Genomic DNA, 25918 nt, shown 5'->3' on the forward strand with positions numbered 1-25918 from the left:
GATTTATATTATAAGTTAAGTTGCTATTTTAGGTCCAATTTTAGTTTATAATTTTATTCTTCTTCTTCTTCAGCATTATATTCGCACACTGCTGGACGTGTGCCCCTCCAATAAATTACAGAGAATAATTGTATGACAAAATTCATACATAAATTCGAAGTCATAATAAAAATGTGATGTTGTTACAAATTGAGACATTTATTTAAACTTGCATAAATCTTAAACTACATTAAGTTATTCAAGACAGTCCTTGTCGTTCCAGCATCTCTATTTTTCTTTCAATATCGTCCGCTGTGAACTCGTAGTCTACGCTCTCTTGTTTAACATCGTCCGATTTGTTTCTCTGTAATTGATGCAAAATTTAACACAGTTAGATGAATGTTAACTGATGGTCAATAGTAGAAAACATACATACAAACATAATCACGTCTTTATCCCTTACTTACTTAATAGAAAAAAAGTTTTTAAAATAGCAGTGACAAAAGTATTTAATAAGACAAAAGCACAACTTTTACGCGTCGCTAGAGGCGGCAAAAATGCCAGAATACCAGCCCTAAAAACTTTGCTAAAAGCTTGCAAATACGCGGACTTATTCTTTCAAATTTCTATATATATTATCCGGCGCCACAGGACCAATGTTGGCAAACTTCTTGACGCCAACTACTCTCTCGGCGGGTAAAAGTATAAATAAGTACCTAGTGTGGAATGCTTGGTCATACTGGCGAAATAGCTTGCAAGTGCGCAATCGCGATTTCCTTCAACCTTTTATATATCCGGCGCCACAGGAACAAAGTTTAGAAACTTCTCGACGGCGACCGCTCTCTCAGCGATGGAAGTGGGTATGTTTCTAGTGTGGAATTCTTGGTCAATTGAACGTGCACGCCCATGACCAAAAAAAGTAGTAGCTCACCCAAAATTGTGCGTATTCTGGCGAAATAGCTTGCAAGTGAGCGATTTTATCCTCCATTTCTTTCAACCTTCTATATATATCCGGCGCCACAGGACCAATGTTTAGAAACTTCTCGACGGCGACCACTCTCTCAGCGATGGAAGCGGGAAGGTTTGTTGTGTCCGGTTTGCGTTCGTGTGGAATGTTAACAGTTTGCGGTCCCCATTCGTTGTGGACTTTGCGTACTGCAAAATAAGGTTCATTTTTATTTCTTGACACTCTCAGCATATATTTTAAGAATACTGAAATAAACATAGTCATGCCGTTTGAGTTCCGGCACTTTTTTAGGCTGAACGTGGACTTTCAGTCTTACCCCGTAAGGGAAATAGACGTTACTATATGTTTTTTTTCTTCAAATTCCAGTATTTCCAAGACTGTTCCGTTGACTAAGAATAAGAAGAATACATGAAAATTCAGATAGACCAGACAAGTCTATACTAGTTTATTTCATTTTTCAACCAATGGCTTTAAAGAACGTGGTCAGCTAAAGGCAACATTTAAGTACCTTAACTGTAAAAGATTTAAGTATTTTAAATAGGTAACAATATTTCATACTTTTCAAATGTCCCTTCGAATCGCTCCGCCTGACGAACTGTGTCCGCACTCGTGCGCAGGTTTCATCTCCCGTCTCGCTCGCTCCCTCCGGCGTGAAGTCTTGTATATTACTGACGTTCACTTGCTCTCTTTTCCTCTCTATAAAGTTTTGTATACGCTGTTGGAGTTCCTCATTCGAAACATTTATTTGGACTAATGATTTGTCTATTTTGTTGGGAAATTGTGGTGCGATTACTGATGAACCTGTAATACCACATATATTCTTTGGTAAAAAAATAAATAAATAAAACAGCATACAAATTCATAATAGCCAATCATATTTTCGCACTACTTTGAGTGGCCGCATATTAGGTACGTTTAAAAAATGCGTTACTTTACCGACCTTCAGTATTTATATTTTTCAAAATTTAAACATCCTTAATGCGTAAACGGTATAAATTCAAATACTAATGGACTGTTTTCGATGATAATACTGGTACTTTTAGATTATTTCTTTTGTTGTTACCGGGGACGGTTCAGTTTTATCAATGCAAAGGGTCAGGGTAAGGAGCACCGGTTGGAAGGAATAGTATCTATTCTAATATTATAAAACTGAAGAGTTTTTTTGTTTGTTTGAACGCGCTTATTTCAGGAACTACTGGTTCGAATCAAAAAATTATTTTTTAAATCGAACTTCATTTTGTGTGGAATAGACCATTTATCGAGGAAGGCTTTAGGCTATATAACATCACGCTGCAACTATATAAAGCGAAGAAATAATGGAAAATGTGAAAATACGGGGAAAATTATTCATCCTTGACAGCTTCAATGATGCCCAAAATAATTATTCCACGCGTACGAAGTCGCGGTCACAGCTAGTATTTCATATGACGAAATGAAAATCAATATGCAAAACATATAATAAATTTATTGTTGCAACATTTTTCTACTTATATCTAAATAGCTACCCTGATTTTTATTATGTACCTAACAACGGTAAAACGAATCTATAAATTTGTTCTTATACCAATATAAAGAATAAAAAAAACAATCTAAAAATAGGCAATATCGTGTACTAAGTATTGAATAAAACAACAATGAAAGATTAACAACAGTTGTGTAAAAATACATAAAACTCAATCTATAATTTTTCTATGATTATTATTATGATTCTATCATTGGCAAGACAACCAAAATATATACTTATATTTATGTAAAAAAGCATTGCACAAGCACTTTATTCACTTTATGGTTGTAGATAACCACTTCTCGTTTTCGCAAATCTCTATATCCTAGTTAATTATTTCACTTTATATTTTCACATATTAAAATGAAAAATTAATAGAAAAAAAGGAAGAGGAAGACCGAGAATAAAATATTTTGATTAAATAAAGCAAAAAGTAAAGACCTGTATGGAGGAAGTTCCACTTAACTCTACGGACAAAAGTTAGCTCTTTTTAAGAATAATATATATTACTTCCATCCGTTACTCCAAGTCCCGGCAAAATAGGTGCAGTAGGTTTTCAGATAATTTACAATAGACAAGACCACTTTTTACAAAATTGGGGAAGTCATTTTTTCTTTTTATTCTAATTACCTACTAATGAGAAAGAGATGGGATAAAACTGTATTTAAATGTAAAATTCAGTTGGTTTTGTTATTATTACTATAACAAATAAATTTGTCTTGTTGGCCTAATTGGATATCGAAAAAGTATGATACAAAACCTATATGTTAAAAAAAGTTTGAGATGTTATACAAACTCCTTGATATGTTCTTGTTTGTCTGTGGTGCGGCGTCCCATGCGCGCGCATTTTGAATATACGTAGCATTCGAGTTTAAACCACACTGTGGTTTTATTGCATGAATATTAAAAATATCTTATCATAATATTTTCTATCTTAAATTTTTATCTATAGAGTATAGTATCCAGTTTGTATGCACTTATGTTGATTTTACGGTCTGACCATTAGACCTACTACTTGACCACGCACATTCCTTGTTCTCCTTCCACTCGGGGGCTGCGCCCTCGTACACCTCCTTCTTCCAGATGGGCACGGTCGCCTTCAGCTGGTCAATGCAGTGGGACACCGCGTCCAGAGACTCCCGGCGGTGGGGGCTGCTCACCGCTATCACTACTGACGCCTCGCGACATGGTACTTGGCCGAGTCTGGGAAATTTATCAAGACGTGTATTTAGACTAGAGAGTGTGGAGGGAAAGGTCGGAGTGCGAAGACCTAGACGAACGTATCTTGATCAAATCAAGGACGTCCTGTTAAGGATCAGGTCAAAAGTACCCGAAACCGCCGAGCTTGCATGAAGAGAGTTATGAATGTGGATGAAGCGAAAGAAGTATGCAGAGATCGGAGTGGAAAGAGGTAGTCTCTGCCTACCCCTCCGGGAAAGAGGCGTGAAGTTTATGTATGTATGTGTATTTAGACCACGTCATCAGTTCCCTTCCACACATTGGTTGCCTGCCCCCGGAGTACTGCACGCGCGACGGCGTTTTAATCGCGCGAAATGCTATCGCTGTCTCGTTTTACGTCATAATAAAAAGCGAAACAGTGGTAGGTTTTCGCGGCGTTGCGCGTGCGATGTTAGGTAGGCTGGAAGTGATCACAGTGCGATAAAACCTTAGTTGTCTGTTGATTTTGTAAATATCTATTGTTCTGTAAGTTTTATGCTAGTTGCTAATTACAAGTCTTGCCTTGATTTCAAGTTGGAGCTAAAATTATAGTTTTTATGTCTATTAGTGACAATGATTTTATGTAGATGCCAATAATTGCCAATATTTATAAAGATTAGTTGCGTCCAAAATCCGTCCAGTAGATTTTGCCAGAAAGAGTAACAATCAAACATTCACACACCCGTTCAGGTTCAACACTTTTGTATTTATAATATTTGTAAGATTAAATGTACAAGTAGGTATTATTTCGCAAAACAATTTCTAACAAGATATAATACTGTATATTTTTCCGTGACTGTATAGGTAATTTACTAGGTAGGATGCCGCAAATTATATGGCCTTGTGGTGTATGCCATTATTACAAAACAACGACAATATGTACTGTATAACTTCATCTTCATGTTAAATTATGAATTGCGCATTTTACAAATCAATGTTATATAGGTTTTTATTTTTTACAATTTAGATTGTTAAGACGCAACGCGAAGAAATAAGCTTACACAAAGTTCTTACAGCACGGTTGAAGGAGCGGGGTTCTCATACCTACTAATAAATTAAATATCTACAGAAAATATGTGTAAAAACAAAGAATAAATATTTACTCATGCTGGGAATCAAATTGGGAATCGTTTGAGTGGCTGACTAGCGAGTTAAGCGCTAAGGCTCTGGTTTTGTCTTCTTGAATTTCTAGTAGAATAGAATAGATTTATTTTCAAAATTAGATACACTTATTAACGTCACATCACTTTAATCTAATTATATATCTTATAGATATATATATTTATCCCAAAAATTCATCTGATTTGTAAATGCCAGATATAAAAATAGACAGAAGATAAGACACACTACAAAGTCAGATGATGTAATGGTGTCTTATCATGCTCAAGATGATTTGCGTTATGAATAAGATGCAACTTTAATTTACTATCTCGTAATATATGTAGATAACACAAATTACGACTAAACATTTGCTTTTACGCTTATTACACATGTGACTAGAGCTACAGACTGAGTAGAGTATGACTTTATCACTTATTGTAGATATCATAGGATTACACAAAAATATACGAAAGGAAGTATGCAGTGAGATTGTGGCAAGTGGAAAGATGTAGTCTCTGCCTACCCCGCCGGGAAAGAGGCGTGATTTTATGTATGTACAACTAATATACCTGGCGAAAATATTCGAGGCAGCTAGACTTTCAGATATATTCCATTATGGTGGAATGCCTTGCGATTCCATAGTGCCTTCAAAATGGTAAGAAGCACTGGAGATGTTTTAATGGGTAGATTGGCACACTAGGTGCCAGAAGGGCCACACCCTACAGGGTGAAGACCCAGGGAATAGTCCGTAAAAACGATTTTCCCTTGACAAAAAAGAAACAAAAATGGGGGCTTAAAAACCTATTTATTCTTTATTAGTTGATATTCAATGTACTTTTTTTTATTCATCCGGCCCTACGCTACCTCCTCCGAAGACTATGCTTGTACCAAAGAACATCAACAATCTATTTTCAGAGGCAGAGAAAACATTTTTAAATCATTTCATATATTATTAGTTACCATTTGTTGCCATATTACTAGAACAAAGGAGATCATTGTGGCGCTACCAGTGCTACCGGTGAATATCAAGTAATGTAAGATAGTTATTTTTCATACATACATACATATGTTCACGTCTATATCCCTTGCGGGGTAGGCAGAGCCAACAGTCTTGAAAGGACTGAATGGCCACGTTCAGCTATTTGGCTTAATGATAGAATTGAGATTGAAATAGTGACAGGTTGCTAGCCCATCTCCTAAAAAAGAATCCCAAGTTTGTAAACCTATCCCTTAGTCGCCTTTTACGACATCCATGGGAAAGAGATGGAGTGGTCCTATTCTTTTTTGTATTGGTGCCGGGAACCACACGGCACCAATACAAAAAAGATAGTTATTTTTCATACCTATGATATATGGCTATTCCATGCACTGCAGGCCACTTGTCCCGCACTTCATTGCAAATCGACTTCATTGCTTTCAAGGCCATGGATTCGTATGCTTCATACTCCAATCTGACCACCTGTGTAAATATAAATTTTAGGTGACGACATTATTGTTCTTATAGTTTCTGATTAAATACTAATATCGTAAGAATTTATATGGCTGCTCTCTCTTTTCACTAGTTAGGTGTTTTTTTGTCCTTGACAACTACAAGACGCATAAAGGAATAAGTGTGTAAACTCACATTTAAAGTATTGAACTAATATAAACAATTGAGATAAGCTATCAATTAAATATATCAACACAAACCTTTTTACCCTCAAAATTATCTCTTGTAGTTCCAACGAAGATGGAAACTGCTCCACAGCTGTCATCAACCACAAGACCACTGATTTCATCCACAGATAAAACATCTACTGTTAACTTGAGATGATCCATTATTATGAAATATCACAATTAATCTTAAATTTATTTAAATAATTTATAACTCACTAAGTCTCAGTCTAATTCTGCAATATATTTTTTCTACTTTAACTTTTCCTTACAAAGCTTTTATCCACCACTCAAAGGTGGAATAACAGCTATATTATCTTTCTCATTAAGTTCAATATCACATGACTGGTCACAAACAATCTCGTTTTTGGCGAGTAATATATTATGTCTGATTGTCTCAAGGTTGTAAGTCTCAGTAATCAGGGCTAGCAGTGTTTGGTAACTGAGCTTTGAAGGTAGCTGAATGGTTGTTTCTCGAATGCCGGCCAGTTCTTTAGATTTGGCAAAGAATAATAATTTCACTGTCACACTGTGGTTAATGTCCATTATTCATCCTGAGGAGATAGAATTGTATTAATAACTACAGACTATAATAAAGTTTAAGTTCAAAAAGAGTTAAAGATAGAACACATAATTTAATTAACTATACTAAGAAAAGAAAATATATTTTCATTTAAAAAAAATTAAACAAACAACAATGTTGAATTGATTTACTTAAATACATTTTAATTTTCCCTTTCATATTCGTTGCTGCATATTTTGACTGTACTTACGTGTAATGAAACATAAAATTTTAAACCTAATGAGTGAAACATGAAGACATTTACGATCAACAAAACAACACTCAAAGCGGTACAACTATAGATTACTAACCGGTTGAAGCTATCATTGTGTGCACTGAAGCGAAACTTTTTTGCAACAAACTTGTTTTTTTATTTCGAAGTCACAGGAAAAACATTCAATTTACAAATGAGTACATAATGTAATCTGCGAGTTATAACCTTATTCATAACATAACCTCAAATTTGTCTCCAACACCATAAAATGTCATATTCAAATTCAAATTTTTATATTAAATTATACAATAGGTTTTGAACACAATTGAAACGTAATGTTGTATTAATTATAGTGCGAACATGGTAATTTCTCTCTAACACAAACACAAAACTAAACTCACCTTGAAAAGTTAGTTTCATTTATTTTGTAGATTTCCATCAAAATGTCAAAAAACAAATAATTCGAAACTGTATTTTACCGTGTTTGACAGTCATAACTGTGATTGACAATTCATAAACAGACGACGAAATAAGTCGGCAAGCTTGTTTTTATGTACGGTGATGTGTCCAGTATTATCGACGTTTCATAGTCTGCCAAAGACCTCACTATTTGAATCTTAATTCTATCACTAAGCCATTTCTTAATTCTATCATAAGTTAATCGTGGCCTATCAGTCTCCAAAATTGTTGGGTTTGTCTACCCCGCTTTAGATATAGACGTGATTATATGTATGTATGTAAGCCAACTGGCTGGGATCGTATCGCTAGCGGCAGCCTCGGAAGGCATTATTTACGGCTTCGAATGTATATGTGGTAGAAATTGTATAATTTTTTTTGTTACAATATAAAGAAACAAATAAATAAGATAAATGTAGTTTTGACAAATTCTCAACTTGAGTAATAAAGCCATTTTTTTCTGTCAGCTACCTACCTATTAACTTAATGATAATGCTCTAGCTTTCGCAAGCCTGTAAAAATATTGCTATGGTACAAATTCTCGAAAAAAAAAAACTTTCTATGCTACAGATGACAGTGACATTATTTTAGTGATAGCTTATTTGACAGCTCAAAATGACAGTTTAAATTAAAAAAGTTACCGGATTCAACGGTTTCACAGGCTGTGTATTTGTGTTTGGATCCAACTGCTTTCATTGCTTTTTGGCAAGTTTCCCTAGGGCGCTCGCGTTACGTAAAATAACAACCGCACGGCGTGCAACACATACAGGATAAAAATAGATTTCCACAGTGAGTTGCGTGTTCATATCACTGAACCGACATTTTTGTTTTCAAATGACATACATACCGCGTCTTGCATTTTAAATACGTATTAGAAATCCAAGTGAAATTCATTGAAGTCGGTAAACTGTAAACATTGTACTGATTATTTTTTCTGATTGGCTACAGATCTCTGTGCTTTGAAGATATCTCGGGCGTGTTGATGGACTGGCTGCAGCTGGATGCATTCTTTCGGGAATTTAGTGTTGTGAAGTGATCTAAATAACTAAGTGAAATGGCTCACCAAGTCGAGCCAATGGATATAGACAATATAGGCGACTTTGACAACAAAGAGAATACTTTTCAACATACCAATGTATTACCAAGAACCCCATGTACGGAGAAAGGCTATGAGGAGCTGGATGTGTCGGAACTCAACATGAAACTGAGGTACTCTATCACCCCGGCCTCTTCCCCAATGTCCAAGAGCTATACTGCACACTGCCTTGAGAATAGAAATTCTGAATTTTCTGATAACAATACAAGTTCAATTGAAAATGCCAACTTGACCCGATCATTCAATTCAATGTTAACTAAAAATGATAACATATCTAAATCTTCAAAGCTCCAACCTCTACAGTTACATACAGCTGATTCATCCTTGGATAATAATAGAAATTTGTCTGTGTTAAGGCCACTGGACACTACTATCACAGAGGATGGCAATAACATTACAGTTACCATTACGGATGTCCAAGAAATAGATGAAAACTTATCTTTACCAAGCACTTCATCTTCGGCTTTACACACACCAGAAGCAACAACACCGACTAAAGAAATTCCTAAGAATGATGGAGGCTCACCTATTATGAGAGGACTTAAAAGTGTTTTAAATATGTTTCGGGCTTCACAGAGCCCTATTCCAGCTGAGGAAACACAGGATAGCATTGTTAAACATGACATCAGCCCTGTTGATGTCACCTTAGAATCTATACCGTCAGATTTACCTCAAGTGGCAGTAGCATCTACACCAATTTCTGCAAGAAATAAAAGAGAGTCATCAACGAAAAGAGGAAGCCCCCTGAAAGATAGCATTGTCTTTAATGAAGACCTGGAAAAAGAGTTGCTATGGAAAGATGAAACGACAATATTGTTCAGTGAAGAGAAGATTCCTATACACAAATTATTCTTCCAACAGTCAAACAATATACCATCACAAACAAAAGGCAAAGCTGAGACAGCTATTGCAGAAAATAGTTTAAATGATACTGTGGAGTTTATGGATGTGTCTTACAACAATTCTGTGATTGAAAACAAAACTATTACAGAGTTGAACGACCCTCTAGCAGTTGCTGAATCAGATGGTGAATTTGTTGATTGTGAAACAACTTTTACACAACACTCTGATGATGAACATTTTACCCAACCTAATAATGATAAATCAGCTATGATTAAAACTGATGTTTCTAGACAAAGTCAAACCCACGACACTACTACAGAATTACAAAAAACAACAAATGAAGATTGTAATAAAAATTCTTTGGATACAACCATTTCTAAGGAAACACCTGCGGAATCTACCCAAGACTTTATAAAGATGTTAGAACAAAGTAGACAAGAAGATAATAATGTTAATGCAGATCCAATGTCTTTATCATTTATGCATGGTATCAGACAAAAACCTGAAGCTACAGTAGGTGAAGAAACTCTAGAAGTTACCATTCCCATAAAAACTGAGGAAAATAAGGTATCTCCATCTTTAATGAATTCTATTCAGGATATCAAACAAGAAGGCACAAATGAAATTTCACAAATTATGGATACAACTGTTACAACTGATCATGCTGACAAATCTGTATTATCATCAACTGGTACCCAGAGTGTTGAAAGAACCCTACATGTAGAAAATAAGAAGCACCAAGATGAAATTGTAAGTACTGAATTAATAAATAAGCCTATGTCAGTATCTTGTTTTATAATGAATAGAACTCAGAATATTGCAAATTTTGCTTCTGATGATGTAAATGAATCTTCAAATCATAATATTGAGACAACAAATGTATATGAACAAATAGATACCACTGTAACATTAAAGTCTGAAGATAATCTCTTAAATGTAACTACTTCAGTCTTATCAAATGACACCCAAGTATCACCATCTACATTTATAATAAACACCACTCAGCAAGGTGAACAGTTTCCCATTGACAAAAATACTACTGTGACTCTAGACTCGGACGAAACATCTGTACCATCTACATTTTCTAAAGATATAACTCTAGATATTGTATCCCATAATATGCAGACATCTTTGAATGCTGCTATACCACTTAATACTGAAAATAAACCCGTATCATCAATTTTAATTGATAATGTTAGTCAAGATGTAGAAAAAGAATCTTTAGATATAAATACAAATAAATCAATAGCAGCCAGAACTGAAGAAATTTCACAACAAGTTAACGACAATCTTTCAAATTTAACATCTTTAAAAGTTGAAGAAGTTGTTACTTCTTGTGTAAAGGAAAGTATGTTGCCAAAAAACTCTGAACAAACTATAAAATCTGGATCACTATCAGAATACAATGACTCAAAAACCAACTACACCTTGGTAACTGAAACTCCCTCATCTAGTGATAAATTAAAACCCTCAGATGTTGTATTGGTAGATAAAACACATGTAGCAGAAATATCAGCTATGTCAATTCGAGATGATTTGCAAGAAAATATGAACATTCAATCTGAATCCGACACTGTAGATTTTGGTATATCAAAAGAGGAATGTAACGCGAATTTGTCCTTAGCTGATAGTGCATTAAAAGAATTAGCTAACAATGAAGAGGAACAAATAGTGAATCATCAAGTGAAATCCGTACACACTAGCTCTGAATATAAAGGCATTGAAATACAGTCTATAAATTTGGATTTACTTGAACATTCAGGTGACGACTCCAGTCTTTTAAGAAGTAAATCTCAAGGAAATGTTACAAATGAATCGGAACCAACTAATTATATAGGATGTGGAGAAAGTTTACCTTCTGATATTCCATTACCTGATGAAGATGACATAGGCCTTGAAATTATGCCAATTGATAAAATTGACCAGATTGAAAACAATGCAATTAATCCAAGCACCCTCCATAATGTTATTAACGATTTAGATAGTATGAACGATCAAGACGTAGAACAAATTGATCAAGTGCCAATAAATACAACTGATCACATTGGCGCGTCAACTGATAATATTAATGATACTTTAAATATAAAAGTTGGAGACCAAGATAATAGAACTATTGAGAAAGATTATCATAAAAATTGTACGCAAACAGATAAGAATAATCTAATAGATTCACATACATGTGTTTATAAGAATGATGATAATAAAAGTGAAGGTAATACTAAATCATCATCATTAGTATTAGATCAGCCGGAAGCAATGGATATAAGCTTCAATACTCAGGATATTTTTGAACACAAAGACAATGTACCTGTAGCTAGTGCCACAAGTCAGATAAAAGATTCAGATTCTAACATGGGAACATCTACGGATATTGATGAGGTGAACAAGGCAATACTGCAACCGACTTCAGTTGACATGTGTGTACAAAATCATAAAATCTCTAAAAGTAACATGGAAATTGACGTTCCGCTAGAAACTGTGGATGCAAAAAATATTACTGAGACTGTTCCTAAATATGAAAATGATAACTTGAATGGTACTGATGAAAAGAAAAAAGAAATAATATGTGAAGAAGAAATAGTTTCTGAAAATAATAGCCCCTATGTATTGGTGTCTGTTGATAATGATGCCGATAACAAAAATGACAGTACGTTTGAGGAAGACTTTGAAAAAATTGAAATACCCTTTTCGTCTAAATCAAAAATTTCTTCTTCACCACCGATTTCTCCTCCGATTGCATCGAAAGGGTACAACTTTAATTTTGATGAAATAGATGATCCATTTGCAACAAAGACTAAAATCAGATTGTCGCCACCTTCTGATTCTCCAAAGCAAATAAACAAAGAAGAATTACCAAAGAAGGAAATAGTAAATAAAAATAAACGAAAATCGTATCCAGTAAGGCCGAAATCCGCAATAACAAAAAAGAACTTTAATAATACTTTTGATGGTTCTGTATCTACAGAAAATTCAACAATAAAGGATAAATCCGACTTAGCTCATAGAGATCAATACTCGGATGGTAAACTAAACACTTCTCAAAATTGGGAAGAAAAATCTAAAATTACTTCTATAAATACTGACATTAATGTTATTGAAAAGTCTGAATCTGAAAATAACGTAGATAATACATTAAAAGTTAATGTATGTGTAGAAACTCAAATTGAAGAAAGAAATGTTGAAAACAAATCGCCAATTGCATCAACAACTCCTTCGTCTTCTGACCAATCGGTTTATTTATCGGCAGCAACATCGTCAGGTGATAGCACTTCAGCCAGAAATGTGTTCAATCTGCCAGAAATCGATGACATGAACTTGAATCCTTTTGTGACTAAATCGAAAATAAGTTTATCACCTCCACCTACCTCAGAAAGTGGTGATGCTCCTATAATCCCGTCTGAAATAGATTCTCAAAATGAACCTGAGAAAACAAATACAAGTGAGGTTGTAGACACAGCAAATAATTTTTCAATCCAGGGCAAAATAGGTTATGATGAAAAAGATTCTTTCAATACTAGTAATACATCTTGCTCTTCTAAAGACGATAAAAACTCAACAGTTCGAGAAGTCAACACAGATAATGAAGATACTATAGAAGGTCCATTCTTAGAAGTTGAAGACAATGAAATGACAGGATTGGATATTCAAACTGTTCTTAAAAATAATGAACTGGCACGATTTAATCTTCAGAACGATATGATGGAATTTCCAGATGTGCCACATCAAGATAATGAAGACAATGAGTTATTTATAGATGCAGCAACATATGAATTTCTGCTCAATCAGAACAAGAGTAATGTCGTAGTTGACAGTGGCAAAGAAAGTTTGTTTTTGAAGTTTGATCCCTTATTTGCTAAGAGGTTGTCTTCAGAGGGAATCGCTGCTGCGTTAAGCAAGATACACAAAAGGCAGAGTACGCCTAAGAGAATGTCAAAGCCGCCACAATTAGCCAATACAGAACGAGCTATTAATGTTGGTCCCTCTACATCCAATATTTCTCCACACGAAACAACAGAAGACATTGCTGAAGAGTTAAACGTCACCACATCTAAACCAATGATGGTGGTCACGCCCGCCGTGAACCCGATTGTCAAAACCCGAAAATCAACGACTCCTGTAAGCTCTAACCGTCGTTCGATCACATTCACATCTCCTGCCATTGCTGTTATTGATAGACTGCTTTCTTTAAGTGCCAACAATTCTTTAGTTGATCAAAATACGACAATAACACATGTGAGTACTGAACAAGAAGAAGCGCAATCGGCTTTAAGTCAGTTAAGAGAGCTATTGGCTGAAAAAGAAATTAATGTGTACAGTTTAAGATCTGAGAGTAAAGAGTTAAAAGATAGACTTATGACACTTGAATCACAAATGAAAGTTTTGGAAAAAGAGAGTGAGGAGAGACTCAAAAGAGTAATTGATCTTAATGAGAAGTTGGCTGAAAAAACACAAATCAATAAGAGCATGGCGGCTGTAGTTGAGGAATATGAGAGAACGATTGCGAGCCTTATAACTGAAACGGAGCAAGACAGAAAGCGTCATAGTGAGGAGCGCGAGAGGCTGATAAAAGAGAGAGATGAACAGACGGCTCATCTAGCAAGCATGGAGGTATCATTCAGCGACCTGCACAGTAAATACGAGAAGAGTAAACAAATCATTTTGAGTTGCAAAGCCAATGAGGATACATACAAAAAATCTATTAAAGATTTTGAAGAGAATTTAACAAAAATGCAAAATAACTACGAGTTGTTGAAACAACACGCGACCTCCAAGCTCAATCATGCAAACCAAGAGTTGGAAAAGATGAACAAAGCCCACGAGTCAGAGGTACTGAAACTTCATGCCATGCTGAAAAGAAAAGAGTTGCATATTACGTCGTTAGAGGAGACCTTAGCCCAAAAAACGAAAGCCAACGAGGAACTCACCGCGATATGCGATGAACTCATCAACAAAGTCGGTTGATCTAATTTTAAGATTATCTAAACACCTTTGTTTTATAGTCACTGTGATCTTCACGGGATCGATAATCTCGTAAAATATAGCGACGATTGTTTAAGAAAACTACGGCTCATTTCTAAATCTCATGGCATGTTTGAGTGTGTCAACCATTTCTTTAATATTTCGCTTATGCTTATGCACACTTATCTAGCGATAAGTTGCATTGAAGCGACTAGTCTCCGTAAGCGTGCCAAACCACTAGTGCCTAAAAAAGGTGATTCCTGCCTCACTTCAAGACTGCTATTTGTGATATGAAATCCGAATTTTAGTAGTCATGTATTTACTTACTAAAGATGCCATCAAATATTTTTTTTTTTTGGAAATCCTTATTTTCACATTAGTAATTATGCTGGCCATAATCTCAATGTGTTTTTAAACTATAAATAAAAGTAACTTTTTTATCAATATTTCTCAACGATGTAACTGTGACTAAAAGTAATTGAGATATTTATTTTGTAGGGCACATTTGAGTTTTAAATATTTTTTGGATCATGTTATATTGTTAAGTGAAATATTTTTGTAGATATGTTCAATGATGATGATTTCCTGTGCATGTTGATTAGAAATTAGTCATATATAACACAAATGTTTATATTTCAAAAGTTTGACAAGTGTAGTACACATATACCTGTTTATGCTTATCTACTAATTCAGCCATATGCATTCAATACGCCTTTTAAATTATTCTAACACATTATACTACCTAAAATAGGTGTTGATTACATGAAACTATATTAGATGGTAAGTTTGACATTGTAAATTTCAATAGATCTCCTGAGCAGATATCTTTTGTTAGGAGGTAAATTAATCTGCCAACAAATTCTACATAAATATAGTGAGAAGCTCGACCTTTTTATGTTAATTACATACAACTTAGAATGAAGTAAATATTAAGCTACTAAATTGAATAGAACGAAAAATATGACGGATTTTTACTGTAGAAAATAATTGCATGTGGAATACTTAATGTGTAGTTTTGGAATATCATTAGGTTATCTTTAAGTTGATGTGTTAAATTATACCTAGGCTGATTTTTCAAACGTTATATTAATGTGCGGTTCGACGCCAAACGTAACAGTTATCAAGTAAATTAATACGTCAAAAAATATTGAATTGAAATTTGTATGTAAAGTTATTACTGGAAAAAGTAACTTTGAAATGTAACCTTTTTAGAAACGAAAATGAGGATCTTTTTTAACATTCATTTTTATAACCAGGAAAAGATTTTATAATATTAGCTGGCGATCTAAAAATCACTTTTAAGTTTCGCAAGTGAAATTTTATTGTAACATTATCCCACGTTATCGCCACCTGTCTGTGAAGACGATGAGGTAATAAGGAGGTAATGAGATCTCCATAGAATGGGTTATTAAGATTTGGAGATAAACTTTCACGTTGTCAAAAATGTAACGCGGTAGATAAGAATAAAGATTTATAACAATTGTTAGCAGTTGCATCACGATTGTACACAAATTTAGTTAATAAAGTTGACTTTTTATAATAAGTTTTATTTGATTTATCTCTTCTCATCTTGGCGTGTTCATTGTTGCACCCTCCATTACAATTTTTTTAGTAAGGGGTCTGTATTCCGGTTAACTTTTTCTATAAACCTTAGCATAACTTATTTTTTAGGGTAAGCAGTTACTTTATATAATTTTTCATAATTTAAATTAGTTCTGGAGCATGTTGGGTGTAATTCGGACTCGAGTTACTATTCTATTGTATATTTATTACAAGACGAAGACGACGGAATTTTGTCAAATAGGTATCTAGATTCAAATATCAAATATCTAGATTATTTAGTTTTGTGAGAGGAAGCAAATGTTCAAAAATGCAAAATTGAAACCTATTACTTTTTTCTATCGTTCTTATGGGACACCCAAGAACATCACTTAAAATTGTCATATCTTTTGGTTTCACAACATTGAAGGCGTTAAAACGAAATTCAGTGCCGCTTCCAAAGCGACAGTGCAGAAGAAGCGGTAACTATGTCACTGAACTGCAGTATTTTCTTCAATAACGTCAACAAATGTTATTTAGCCTGTGTCAAGTAGAAGAAGGTAACTAGGGCAAGGGTGAAGTTGGCAGTTATTCTAATCTTTAAACAGTTGTGGCATCACACTAAAGACTATATAATAATAAACTGCAACAGGTAAGTATATTTATAGAATAGATAGAAGTGGAAATGCGGAGGCTGCCAGGAAAGAGGAGAGATTTTGATGTATGCTAATCATATCTATCATTTGTATAATGTGTAGACCAGTGGACTGGAGCGGTTGTACATGTACACCGCATGTGAAGTAGATAACAGTAAAATGCATATAATATGATGTGCAATGCAATCTGCGGATATTATGCGCTGTGGTTATCTGCCCGCATTTTCAAAGTACCACAGAATATAATGTATCGTGCCGTATAACATTATAATGTTATAACAAAACATATTTTACGATCCTGAATGTTTTCTTAGACAAGCAATAACATTTTATAAACATCCACTTGGACTCATAACAAGCTGTGCCAGCCGGTGCCACGGCTGAACAAAAAATGCAAAGGTCATTGAACCACCACCATATGGCACAGCCAAGACTCAGCTTTTTGCTCCGAAGAGCCGGCGAGGCCGCACTGTAGCTGGTTAGGTCGCTATGGCAACCAACGATAAACACTGTCAGACTTATGTCAATAGTGAGATTGACCTTGAGGAGTATGCTCGCGTAATGTACGACGAGACCGTGGTGGTGGAAGCAGGGGAGATCGAGAGTCCAGTGAATTCTGAAGAGGAAGCGACCATGTCGAAGTTCAACCCGCCCGCTCGGCACACGGCGCGACAGGACTTCGATTCTGAAAGCGAGACGGATTCGGAGCCTGAAAAGTTTTTGGACAACGATTCTGAGGAAAATGATGTTAGTACTTACATAGGTATTGTATAGATAGATGTTATATATGTATGTGAGGATAGCCTCATATTATTATAGTATCTACCTATGTCATCGCCTACTCTTGGCATAAAATACTATTTTCATAAGCAAATTCGTGCGGATTTAAACACGATCCAATATGAATAAGGTTGCGGGGGTCAGATGTATGCCGCTTCGTGTACCTGATTTATTCGAGCCAGGATCGCCGTCATAGGCAGATATGAAGTGTAAGGGTATTTTTGTACATCGATTTTGTTAAATATCATCGTATCCTCTCATGAATCATCAGGTATTATAAATTATTAAGTTCATCCGTTCATTTAAAAGTTTTTATATCTCATAAGATGGAAATATACAGAATATTTCTACAGATGTTTTTAAAAATTCCACAAATTTTAGTCCCCAGACAGGAAATCATCGCATCCTTCGGAGAAGTCCGTGGACATACTAAAACCGTCGAAGGAGAGCGCCCCGCTCCGGCCGGGAGCTCCGAAAAGGGCGGACTCCTCCAATTCCGGTATGTTTCATATGTCATTAATTCTATTCTTGTATTTCAATACTGTTTTAGACCAGTGGCACAGCGGGCGAGAAAGAAATCCGTTCCATTTTTAGTTTTTTAAAATCTGTTTAGGCGATATAGTTGCGACGACGGTCGATTGCGAGATCAATTTCTTTAGGTACTTAACTACTAACTTAAATGTAGGTAAAAAATTGTGAAATAAAAACCTTAAATGAAGTGTGATTAATAACAAAACTGATTCATTATTTAAGACATCTTGTATTTCATTTCGCTTTTTTCCTCATGACTGGAAATTATTTAAAAAATTTAAGTTTGTCAACCAAAAAAATATCAATTTAATCATAGGTTATTTATTAGGTATCAAGATTTTTGACTACTAAGAAATGGACTATACTTTGTTTGCACGGCTTAGTGCATTACAAATCTAATGGTGCTGACAACTGGCATCATGCCTATAAAAGATGGTCATCATATACCTACAAGGGACTGTTACTTTTCGTTGCGCAATAGATTTCTTGATAAATGCTATGAATAACTTGCTTCAATAAACTGCCAGTTTCATGCACTTTTAAATATGTATGCCGTTTGTGTTTTGGGAAACATTTTGACCTAATAGAATAGAATCTAATTATAGCTACTACCGCTACTACTACAAAGCGCATGTGTATAAGAAACGGCGGAACAAACTACACTGCAGCATTTTCACCGGACGTCAATTTACAAATATAGATCTCTTAAATCGTGGACGAGTGAACATTGTCTACATTAAAAAACTTGAAAAAAATATGATGACCAGTATTCAGGGTTCCCCCGCTAAGTGGATCAGAGAGACATGTGGTCAAAGATCCTACGAGTTCTTTCTTTCTTTCCAGAAATTCTGTTTGGGTTTGTCCCGGAAAATAGCCAAAAATTTAAATAGAAGTAGATTCGATATTATCTACTTAATTACACAAAAAGTGGCGATGAAACAATATAAATAAGCTCGTCCAAGAAATCCCTGTATACGTAAGTAGTTAGTTCATATGTATGTACGTAGTTAATATGTACGTATGTCATATATATTTTTTAACACCTCCTGCCGCTATACTTCATAGCCTATAATGGTAATGTCTAATTGTTTTAAGTGAATCAAGTCATTACACGTGTAAAAACCAAGAAAAACAATAAAACTTTTCAGACATGGCGGGTGACACGGCTACCGATTCACCAAACGCTATGGCGTTTGACACGGCGGACGTGTCACAAAATATTTGTATGCCGCAACTGCTAAAAGTGTTTAAAAATGTGCGCCGCAACGAATCGGTTAAGGCTGTCTTGTCGACTTTACAGAATCAGATAGCGTGGACTTGGAGCCGGAGAAGCCTGACCCCCCCGCGGGCAGCGGCCGCAAGCGCGGCGGCGGGGGCGTGGTGATCCCCGCCGAAGGAGCGTACGACCCCAAGCAGTACCAGGATCTGAAAGTGCCACCTGATATGGAAAATATCTTTCAGTACATCATGAAGTGAGTCAATTATTATTTTTAGTTTAATTACATTTGTATATTTTCTATTTGTGCCGTGTGGTTCCCAGCACTAATACCTACATAAGAATAGGACCACGCCATCTCTTTCCCGTGGATGTTGTAAAAGGTGACTAAGGGATAAGCTTACAAACTTGGGATTCATTTTTTAGGCGATGGGCTAGCAACCTGTCACTATTTGAATCTCAATCAATCATTAAGCCAAATAGCTGATGGTGGCCCAACAGTCTTTTCAAGACTGTTAGTTGGCTCTGTCTACCCCGCAAGGGATAAAGACGTGAGTATATGTATATATGTAACAGATATAACACTCTTGAAAGTCACGTTTAGGTGACAGGCTTGTTAGATGTCGCATATTTATCGATTTTACAAGAATTTATAATACGTTGTACTCTAGAAGATTTCAAAAACTGCCCCTTTTTTAAAGTTGGTTAAAACTAGAACTCCTTTTTGAAGCCGGTTGAGACTCGAAAGCGCCTATTTCATGCAATAAGACTTTATTTTGTTTTTAAACACCTAACGTTCGCTGCACGCGAGGAAACGTGAGAGTTGGCAATAACATGACAAAATGTATATTCATATCGTTTTACATTATATGATTGATTGACATACATACATACTCGTATGTACATTATGCATCACATTAGGTACTTACTTTTTTGTTTGAACTTCTTTGGTGAACTAAAAACGTGAAAGCGAGACAATCTTGTACTTACATGTTGATTCTTAGTAATTAGTAGTTGCGCGAAAATACAAAGTCGGTCAACCGGGTTATAGCTGAAAACCAGTGCTTTGCTTACCACGAGCAAAGAAATCCGCTGTGCTTATGACCTTTTTGAATTTCTGCAGCGCACACGTGCTTAGTTAGAGTTAAGTTCTATTTTATGTTACGTATTAGAGAAGTGTGCGTAAGTACGTTGAGTTATTTCAAATAAATCTCTCATTCATTCATTCATGCAACTGAATGAACCAATATATGTAGATTAGGATCCAAAGGTCGCGGGGTCAGATAGGAGTAGTTTCGTGTTAAAACCTGACTTACCTGCCTACGTGATTACTTGGTGTAATGACGTATATATGTGGTTCTTTTTTGTTTTTTATTTTAAAACTCTTATACAGTGTTTTTAAAATCATCTATCTATCGCTCTCAAATAATAGGAAACGCTTAACTATTTCAAACTATTCCCAAGTGTAATAAAATCGTTTAAACTTCATGATATGTAATTTGACAAGAGTATAATGTGACTTCAGTGGGTGTATACTCGTAGTTCTCTCTATCTAGTTAGCCTTGAGCTAAATACATGATGTGCCTGTATGAATTGGGTTAGAATTCATTGATTCATTCATATATTATTCCTTGCGAGGTAGACAGATTCAGCATTCTTGAAAGACTGATAGGCCTCGTTCAGTTGTTAGGCTTAATGATTTATTAAGTAGTATTAATTAATTGAGATTCAAATAGTTACAGGTTGCTAGCCCATCGCCTAAAAGAAGAGTCACAAATTTATAATCCTATCCCGTAGTCACCTTTTACGGCATCCATGGAAAAGAGATGGAGTGGTCATTTGTTTTTTTTTATATTGGTGCGTGGAACCACACGGTATTGGGTTAAAATATAGGTATTTGTGATAAATAGCAAATAACTACGAGTACATATTATAAAGTTCCCCTATTATTTCTGTAACGCTTACAGCGTTAATTTCGGAAAGTTGTGGATTATTTTTTTTCCTATTTGAAGTGTTGGAAAGTTGGTTTTCTGAGGAAGGTTTATATCTTTAAATGTTATCCGTGCGAGGCCGGCGCGTATCGCTAGTACAGAATAAATAATAGCATTCCCCACGGCACCACGCTCGCTCCCGATCATAAATCACGCGTACCGCATGCGTGATATACGGCAGCTATAACTGTACATCATTACACACTTCACTGATCCCCTCAGTTTTACGGTGACAGAGGTAAAGCAACATTACTAACGAAAGAGCTTCCGTGGTTGAAGCGTGCTCAAATGGTGAAAAACCATGATGCACAGGTCAAATTTTACCGTGACGTGGGTGGGATGGTAAATATTATAATTTAATTTAATCTTGACATCATCCTCGATTTATGATGTTTAATAATTTGACTGTTAAATTTTACTATTTATTGACAATCGTACTGACACATGCATGGAAATTAATTTGTTAAACTTGTATAATTTTAAATTAATTTAATTTGCTGCGCCCTAACAGGGTTCATGTTTGAACTAATGTACTTTTTACATCATATGTAGAATTTATGTAAACACATGAGATGCAATAAATGATTGAGTATTGATGGTAGAAGGCAGGCACGCTTCAGTGCACACCTTCTGCCTCATTAGCACCACCCTGATGCTGAGTGGAAAGAGTGGCTAGCAACTTATTGGCTGTCCGTAAAGGTAAGATCCCCGGTAAAGTCGCACCGGGTGCTAGAATGCATCATGGTAGCATGCATGGGCGATCCCATGATGCCTTCAAAATGGTAGGAAGGCAGCGCTGGAGGGGTTTTAGTGCGGTAGGCTCCTACATTAGATGCCGAGAATTCCACACTCCCCCTGGTGAAGACCCAAGGGTAAAAAGGATTTCCCTCAAATTCTACCATAATCGTGTACCTATGATTGAGACTTTTCTGAGTTATGCAGTACAATGAAAGGATTGACAGTCAGGGTTTGTGAGAAAAACAACTGCATGTGTTACCATGTTGCAAACGGGTAAGGTTCCTCTGTAAAGATTGTAGAGGTCAGACGGGCGTCGCTTTCTGTAAAACTGACTTACCTTCCAAGATCGTGTTAGCTCTCAGCCACAAGGCAGCGGGTTTGCTACATCGTGCTATCAAAGTTTCACTGATTGGATACCTACCTACAACCTTTGACTCAACATCGTCGAATCTGGAATATTGCGCCCGCTTAAGTGGTCATAACCGGAATTAACATCGGGAGGGTATTAATTTTACTCTCTTTCTCTCACATCCTTTCGGGAATGCGCAACGATGAAAGAGACACCGTAGTGCATTGGAGCCTGAGGTCCGCTTTTCTACATTTATCCTTTATTTATTATTATCCTTTATATATTATTATTACTTTGTCCGGTCTGCGTCGTCTTCAACATTCAGACCAGAATTCTGCTTTTCTCTTCCAGGCTAAAAAAAAATAAATACAGCTTCAATAATTTCAGATACACTCCGCAGAAGATCGATATAGAATTCCGTCTGCATCCCTTTGTCCCGGAGTACGTCCCAGCGGTTGGCGATATCGACGCTTTCCTGAAAGTATCAACGCCGGCGGCGAACGTGCGCGCCGCGCCGCTCGCCGAGCAAGTGCTCGAACATATCGATAACTTAGGTGAGGTAAACAATGTTATTCATTCGCAGTTAAAGAAACAAAAAGATTTCGATGCAATGTTTTTGGTTTAAAAACCTAGACGACGAGGATTCTTGAAATACAAGTAGGTACTTATTTTGATGGTATGAAATTTTAAATTTTAAGGACGTCAGAAACATTATTTTTTATTATTAATAATGAAACCATGTTATATTATTACTAAGAGTCTGTTGTGTTGCCATTTATTAAAATAAAAAAAGGTTCTTAAGGTAGTATCTTTAAGAATGAACATAGGTTCGTCATATAAGTTTAATGAGAGAAATACACCATACTCTCTATCTTCGAAGCCGTGATAGAAGACAGGCTTCAACAGGATGATGTTTATTTAATATGTTATTTAGGTCTGACGGTGTTGGACGAGCCGGCGGCCGCTCAGAGCGACTCAGCGCTGCTCCACCTGCAGCTCAGAGCCATCTCCAAGACAAGCAGCGCCAAGTCCACAGTGGTCAGTCTTTTTCTACATTCCTTCATAAAACCAACCTCTTTCCTGTAGGCAGGGTAGGCAGTGACTACGTTTTTCCTCTTCCCACGATCCCTACGTCTATTTCTTTTGCTTCATCCACATTCATAACTCTTTTCGTGCATATGAGTACGTCAACATGATACCTGATACGCCTTTATCCATTACGGGGTAGACAACAGTTTCGGAATACTGAAATGCTATGTTAGGCATGCTGGATGGCTTAATGATGTAATTGAGATTCAGATATTGGCTAATTGCTCGCCTTTCCTTGATTGGAGAATAGAATAGAATAGATTTATTTTCAAAATTGTCAATTTACATATATTGGACCCCAGTGCGGGTAAATATTTAGGTGTTGGCATAAGGTATTAAAATTTTACAAATACTTACCTTTTCTTATACCTTATTATGTATTTTATTGGTATTGTTTTTATTTTGACTATATATAATTTTAGTGCAATTAAGTAGGAACCACTTTTCAAAGCAAAATCATTAATCATGACATCATCAAAAAATATCATAATTAAGTACTACACCTACGTTATTGTAATAAATGATTTTGTTCAAATCAAATTTTATTCAGAGACATTTTACGAAAGAGATATTTTTCGTGTGAGCCTTAGATATAATTTGCACAGTACAATTTCAGTTTTCTACATTGGCAAATTAAGAATCAGCTTTTTTACGGAGTCTATTCATATTTCAGTTGACGAAAAAAATAGAGAACGCGGAGAAGAATACGAAGGCTATCGACCGCTGGATAAAGGACGTGAGCGAGCTGCACCTCTCCAAACCTTCGCCTACCGTCACATACACCACGTGAGTTTTGAACTTTTGACGTTTCTTTCAACGCTAGACAACTTAAGCCGCGAAATAAATAAATATAAATAAATAAATATATACGGGACAAATTACACAGATTGAGTTAGCCTCGAAGTAAGTTCGAAACTTGTGTTACGAGATACTAACTCAACGATTGTATACTTTATAATATAATACTTATATAGATAAACATCCAAGACCCAGGACAATCAGAAAAAGTTCTTTTCTCATCATGCCCTGGCCGGGATTCGAACCCGGGACCTCCGGTGTCACAGACAAGCGTACTACCGCTGAGCCACAGAGGCCGTCTAAGTAATAAGTCCATATTTGAGTCAGCAAATTGTTGTATTACCTATACAAAGATTGCAAGATACAGCTGAAAGTGGCCTTTCAGACTTCAAACTATTGGTTCTGTCTAACCCTTAAGGGATATAGGCCAGACTATATGTATGTATGTAATACTAAAGGCCGCCCGCGACTTCGTACGCGTGGAATCAATCCCGCGGGAACTCCGTGATAAAAACCTATATGATATTCTGGGTCTTCAGCTACCAACATACCAAATTTCATCGTAATCGGTTGAGTAGTTTTTGCGTAAAAGAGTAACAAACATCTATACTGACATAATCACAAACTTTCGCATTTATAATATTAGTTGTCTGTTGGAATTAAGTGCATATGGGGTTGCACTAAATAAGACACACGAATATATTTTCCTAAGACGCCTAGTACTGATCTCTGCTTCCTCGATTCCCAGTTAAAGGTCTTACTTTAAGTCGCACTTTACCTCCGCAACTTCACAGATTACTTCCGCAAATTACTTGCCTTTTTATTTTTATGTGATTTTTTTCGTATTGTAAAACGAACGAGCAATAGTGTAAAATGCACCCCACGCTTTTTACTCAGATTTAAATTGTTTTGTTTATAAATTTAATTATGTTATAATTTTAATCGGAGGTAATTGACTATAACTGATTGTTCGACTTGCTACTACTGTTTTATAATTCCTTTGTCATTAATTTTTATTTTCTATTTTTTAGTTTGATTAGCAATAAAAGCGTAGTTTTTTAGTTTTTTTTTATTTTATTATTTTATTTTATTTTCCACGTTGGTGCCCACGGAAGACCAGCGTTGCGGTATATACCACGACAAATACTGAGGGGGGGCCATTTTGGTACAAATGTTGTTATAGATTAAGGTTTTGTGTTCTTGATATATTATTATGTACCAAATAAATATTTTTTCTTTCTCTCACAGGAAGACACCAGACATCGACAGCCTCATGGAGGAATGGCCAGATTCTATGGAAGAAACACTTAACGACGTGGGTTTCCCGCCAGCGAGCATCGATTGTACCCTGTCACAATATGTCGACTTGGTCTGCGGTGTGTTTGACATACCGATCGCGGGTGACACTTTAAATGACAGGATACAGGCGTTACATTTGCTGTTTAGTCTGTATTCGGCTGTCAAAAATTCCCAGTTGTACGTAGATAGGCAAAAGGAGAAAGCGGATAGTGTAAGCGTTGAGTAATTTTAAGTTAGTCTTTATACCATACAGTATAGCATATGTGGTGTATAATAAATAATTGAAATACTATTGTTTTTAATTTCATTCATAAAAAAGAGGCGCTCGTTATTCCTACTCCTATACTGAAAGTACTCTTACTACGTTATAACAGCCAACA

General features: G+C 35.8%; 3 protein-coding genes across 3 annotated transcripts; 2 read left to right on the forward strand and 1 right to left on the reverse strand.

Moving 5' to 3' along the window:
• Positions 1–195: 195 nt before the first annotated feature.
• Positions 196–6739, reverse strand: LOC106137838 (molybdopterin synthase catalytic subunit). The gene is made up of 6 exons (XM_060949238.1): positions 6459–6739; positions 6113–6228; positions 3478–3653; positions 1505–1747; positions 911–1134; positions 196–343 (listed from the first exon to the last, which is right to left on the reverse strand). The coding sequence occupies exons 1-6, from the start codon at positions 6585–6587 to the stop codon at positions 239–241; spliced, it is 993 nt and encodes a 330-aa protein (XP_060805221.1). The 5' UTR covers positions 6588–6739; the 3' UTR covers positions 196–238.
• Positions 6740–8301: 1562 nt separating this feature from the next.
• Positions 8302–16077, forward strand: LOC106136263 (uncharacterized). The gene is made up of 2 exons (XM_060949158.1): positions 8302–8443; positions 8603–16077. Exon 2 carries the CDS (start codon positions 8709–8711, stop codon positions 14553–14555), a length of 5847 nt encoding a protein of 1948 aa, XP_060805141.1. The 5' UTR covers positions 8302–8443; positions 8603–8708; the 3' UTR covers positions 14556–16077.
• A 1096-nt stretch (positions 16078–17173) lies between these two features.
• Positions 17174–25792, forward strand: LOC106136168 (intraflagellar transport protein 46 homolog). The gene is made up of 7 exons (XM_013336627.2): positions 17174–17494; positions 17909–18026; positions 19359–19530; positions 22740–22906; positions 23287–23390; positions 24115–24227; positions 25488–25792. The coding sequence occupies exons 1-7, from the start codon at positions 17237–17239 to the stop codon at positions 25762–25764; spliced, it is 1209 nt and encodes a 402-aa protein (XP_013192081.1). The 5' UTR covers positions 17174–17236; the 3' UTR covers positions 25765–25792.
• Positions 25793–25918: the final 126 nt, after the last annotated feature.

This window comes from Amyelois transitella, chromosome 18 (genome assembly GCF_032362555.1).
Source record: "Amyelois transitella isolate CPQ chromosome 18, ilAmyTran1.1, whole genome shotgun sequence".
Classification (NCBI taxonomy): Eukaryota; Metazoa; Arthropoda; class Insecta; order Lepidoptera; family Pyralidae; genus Amyelois; species Amyelois transitella.

What these genes read in the sequence shown, in the direction of transcription:
- LOC106136263 (XM_060949158.1), top strand. Translation starts at nt 8,709, where the DNA reads ATGGCTCACCAAGTCGAGCCAATGGATATAGACAATATAGGCGACTTT.
- LOC106136168 (XM_013336627.2), top strand. Translation starts at nt 17,237, where the DNA reads ATGGCAACCAACGATAAACACTGTCAGACTTATGTCAATAGTGAGATT. An exon ending in GGCGGACTCCTCCAATTCCG is followed by an intron (nt 18,027 to 19,358) that starts GTATGTTTCATA and finishes TCGACTTTACAG; the next exon opens with AATCAGATAGCGTGGACTTG. An exon ending in ATCTTTCAGTACATCATGAA is followed by an intron (nt 19,531 to 22,739) that starts GTGAGTCAATTA and finishes CAATAATTTCAG; the next exon opens with ATACACTCCGCAGAAGATCG.
- LOC106137838 (XM_060949238.1), bottom strand. Translation starts at nt 6,587, where the DNA reads ATGGATCATCTCAAGTTAACAGTAGATGTTTTATCTGTGGATGAAATC. An exon ending in GGAATAGCCATATATCATAG is followed by an intron (nt 3,654 to 6,112) that starts GTATGAAAAATA and finishes TAAATTTCCCAG; the next exon opens with ACTCGGCCAAGTACCATGTC. An exon ending in TTCGAAGGGACATTTGAAAA is followed by an intron (nt 1,135 to 1,504) that starts GTATGAAATATT and finishes CTTATTTTGCAG; the next exon opens with TACGCAAAGTCCACAACGAA.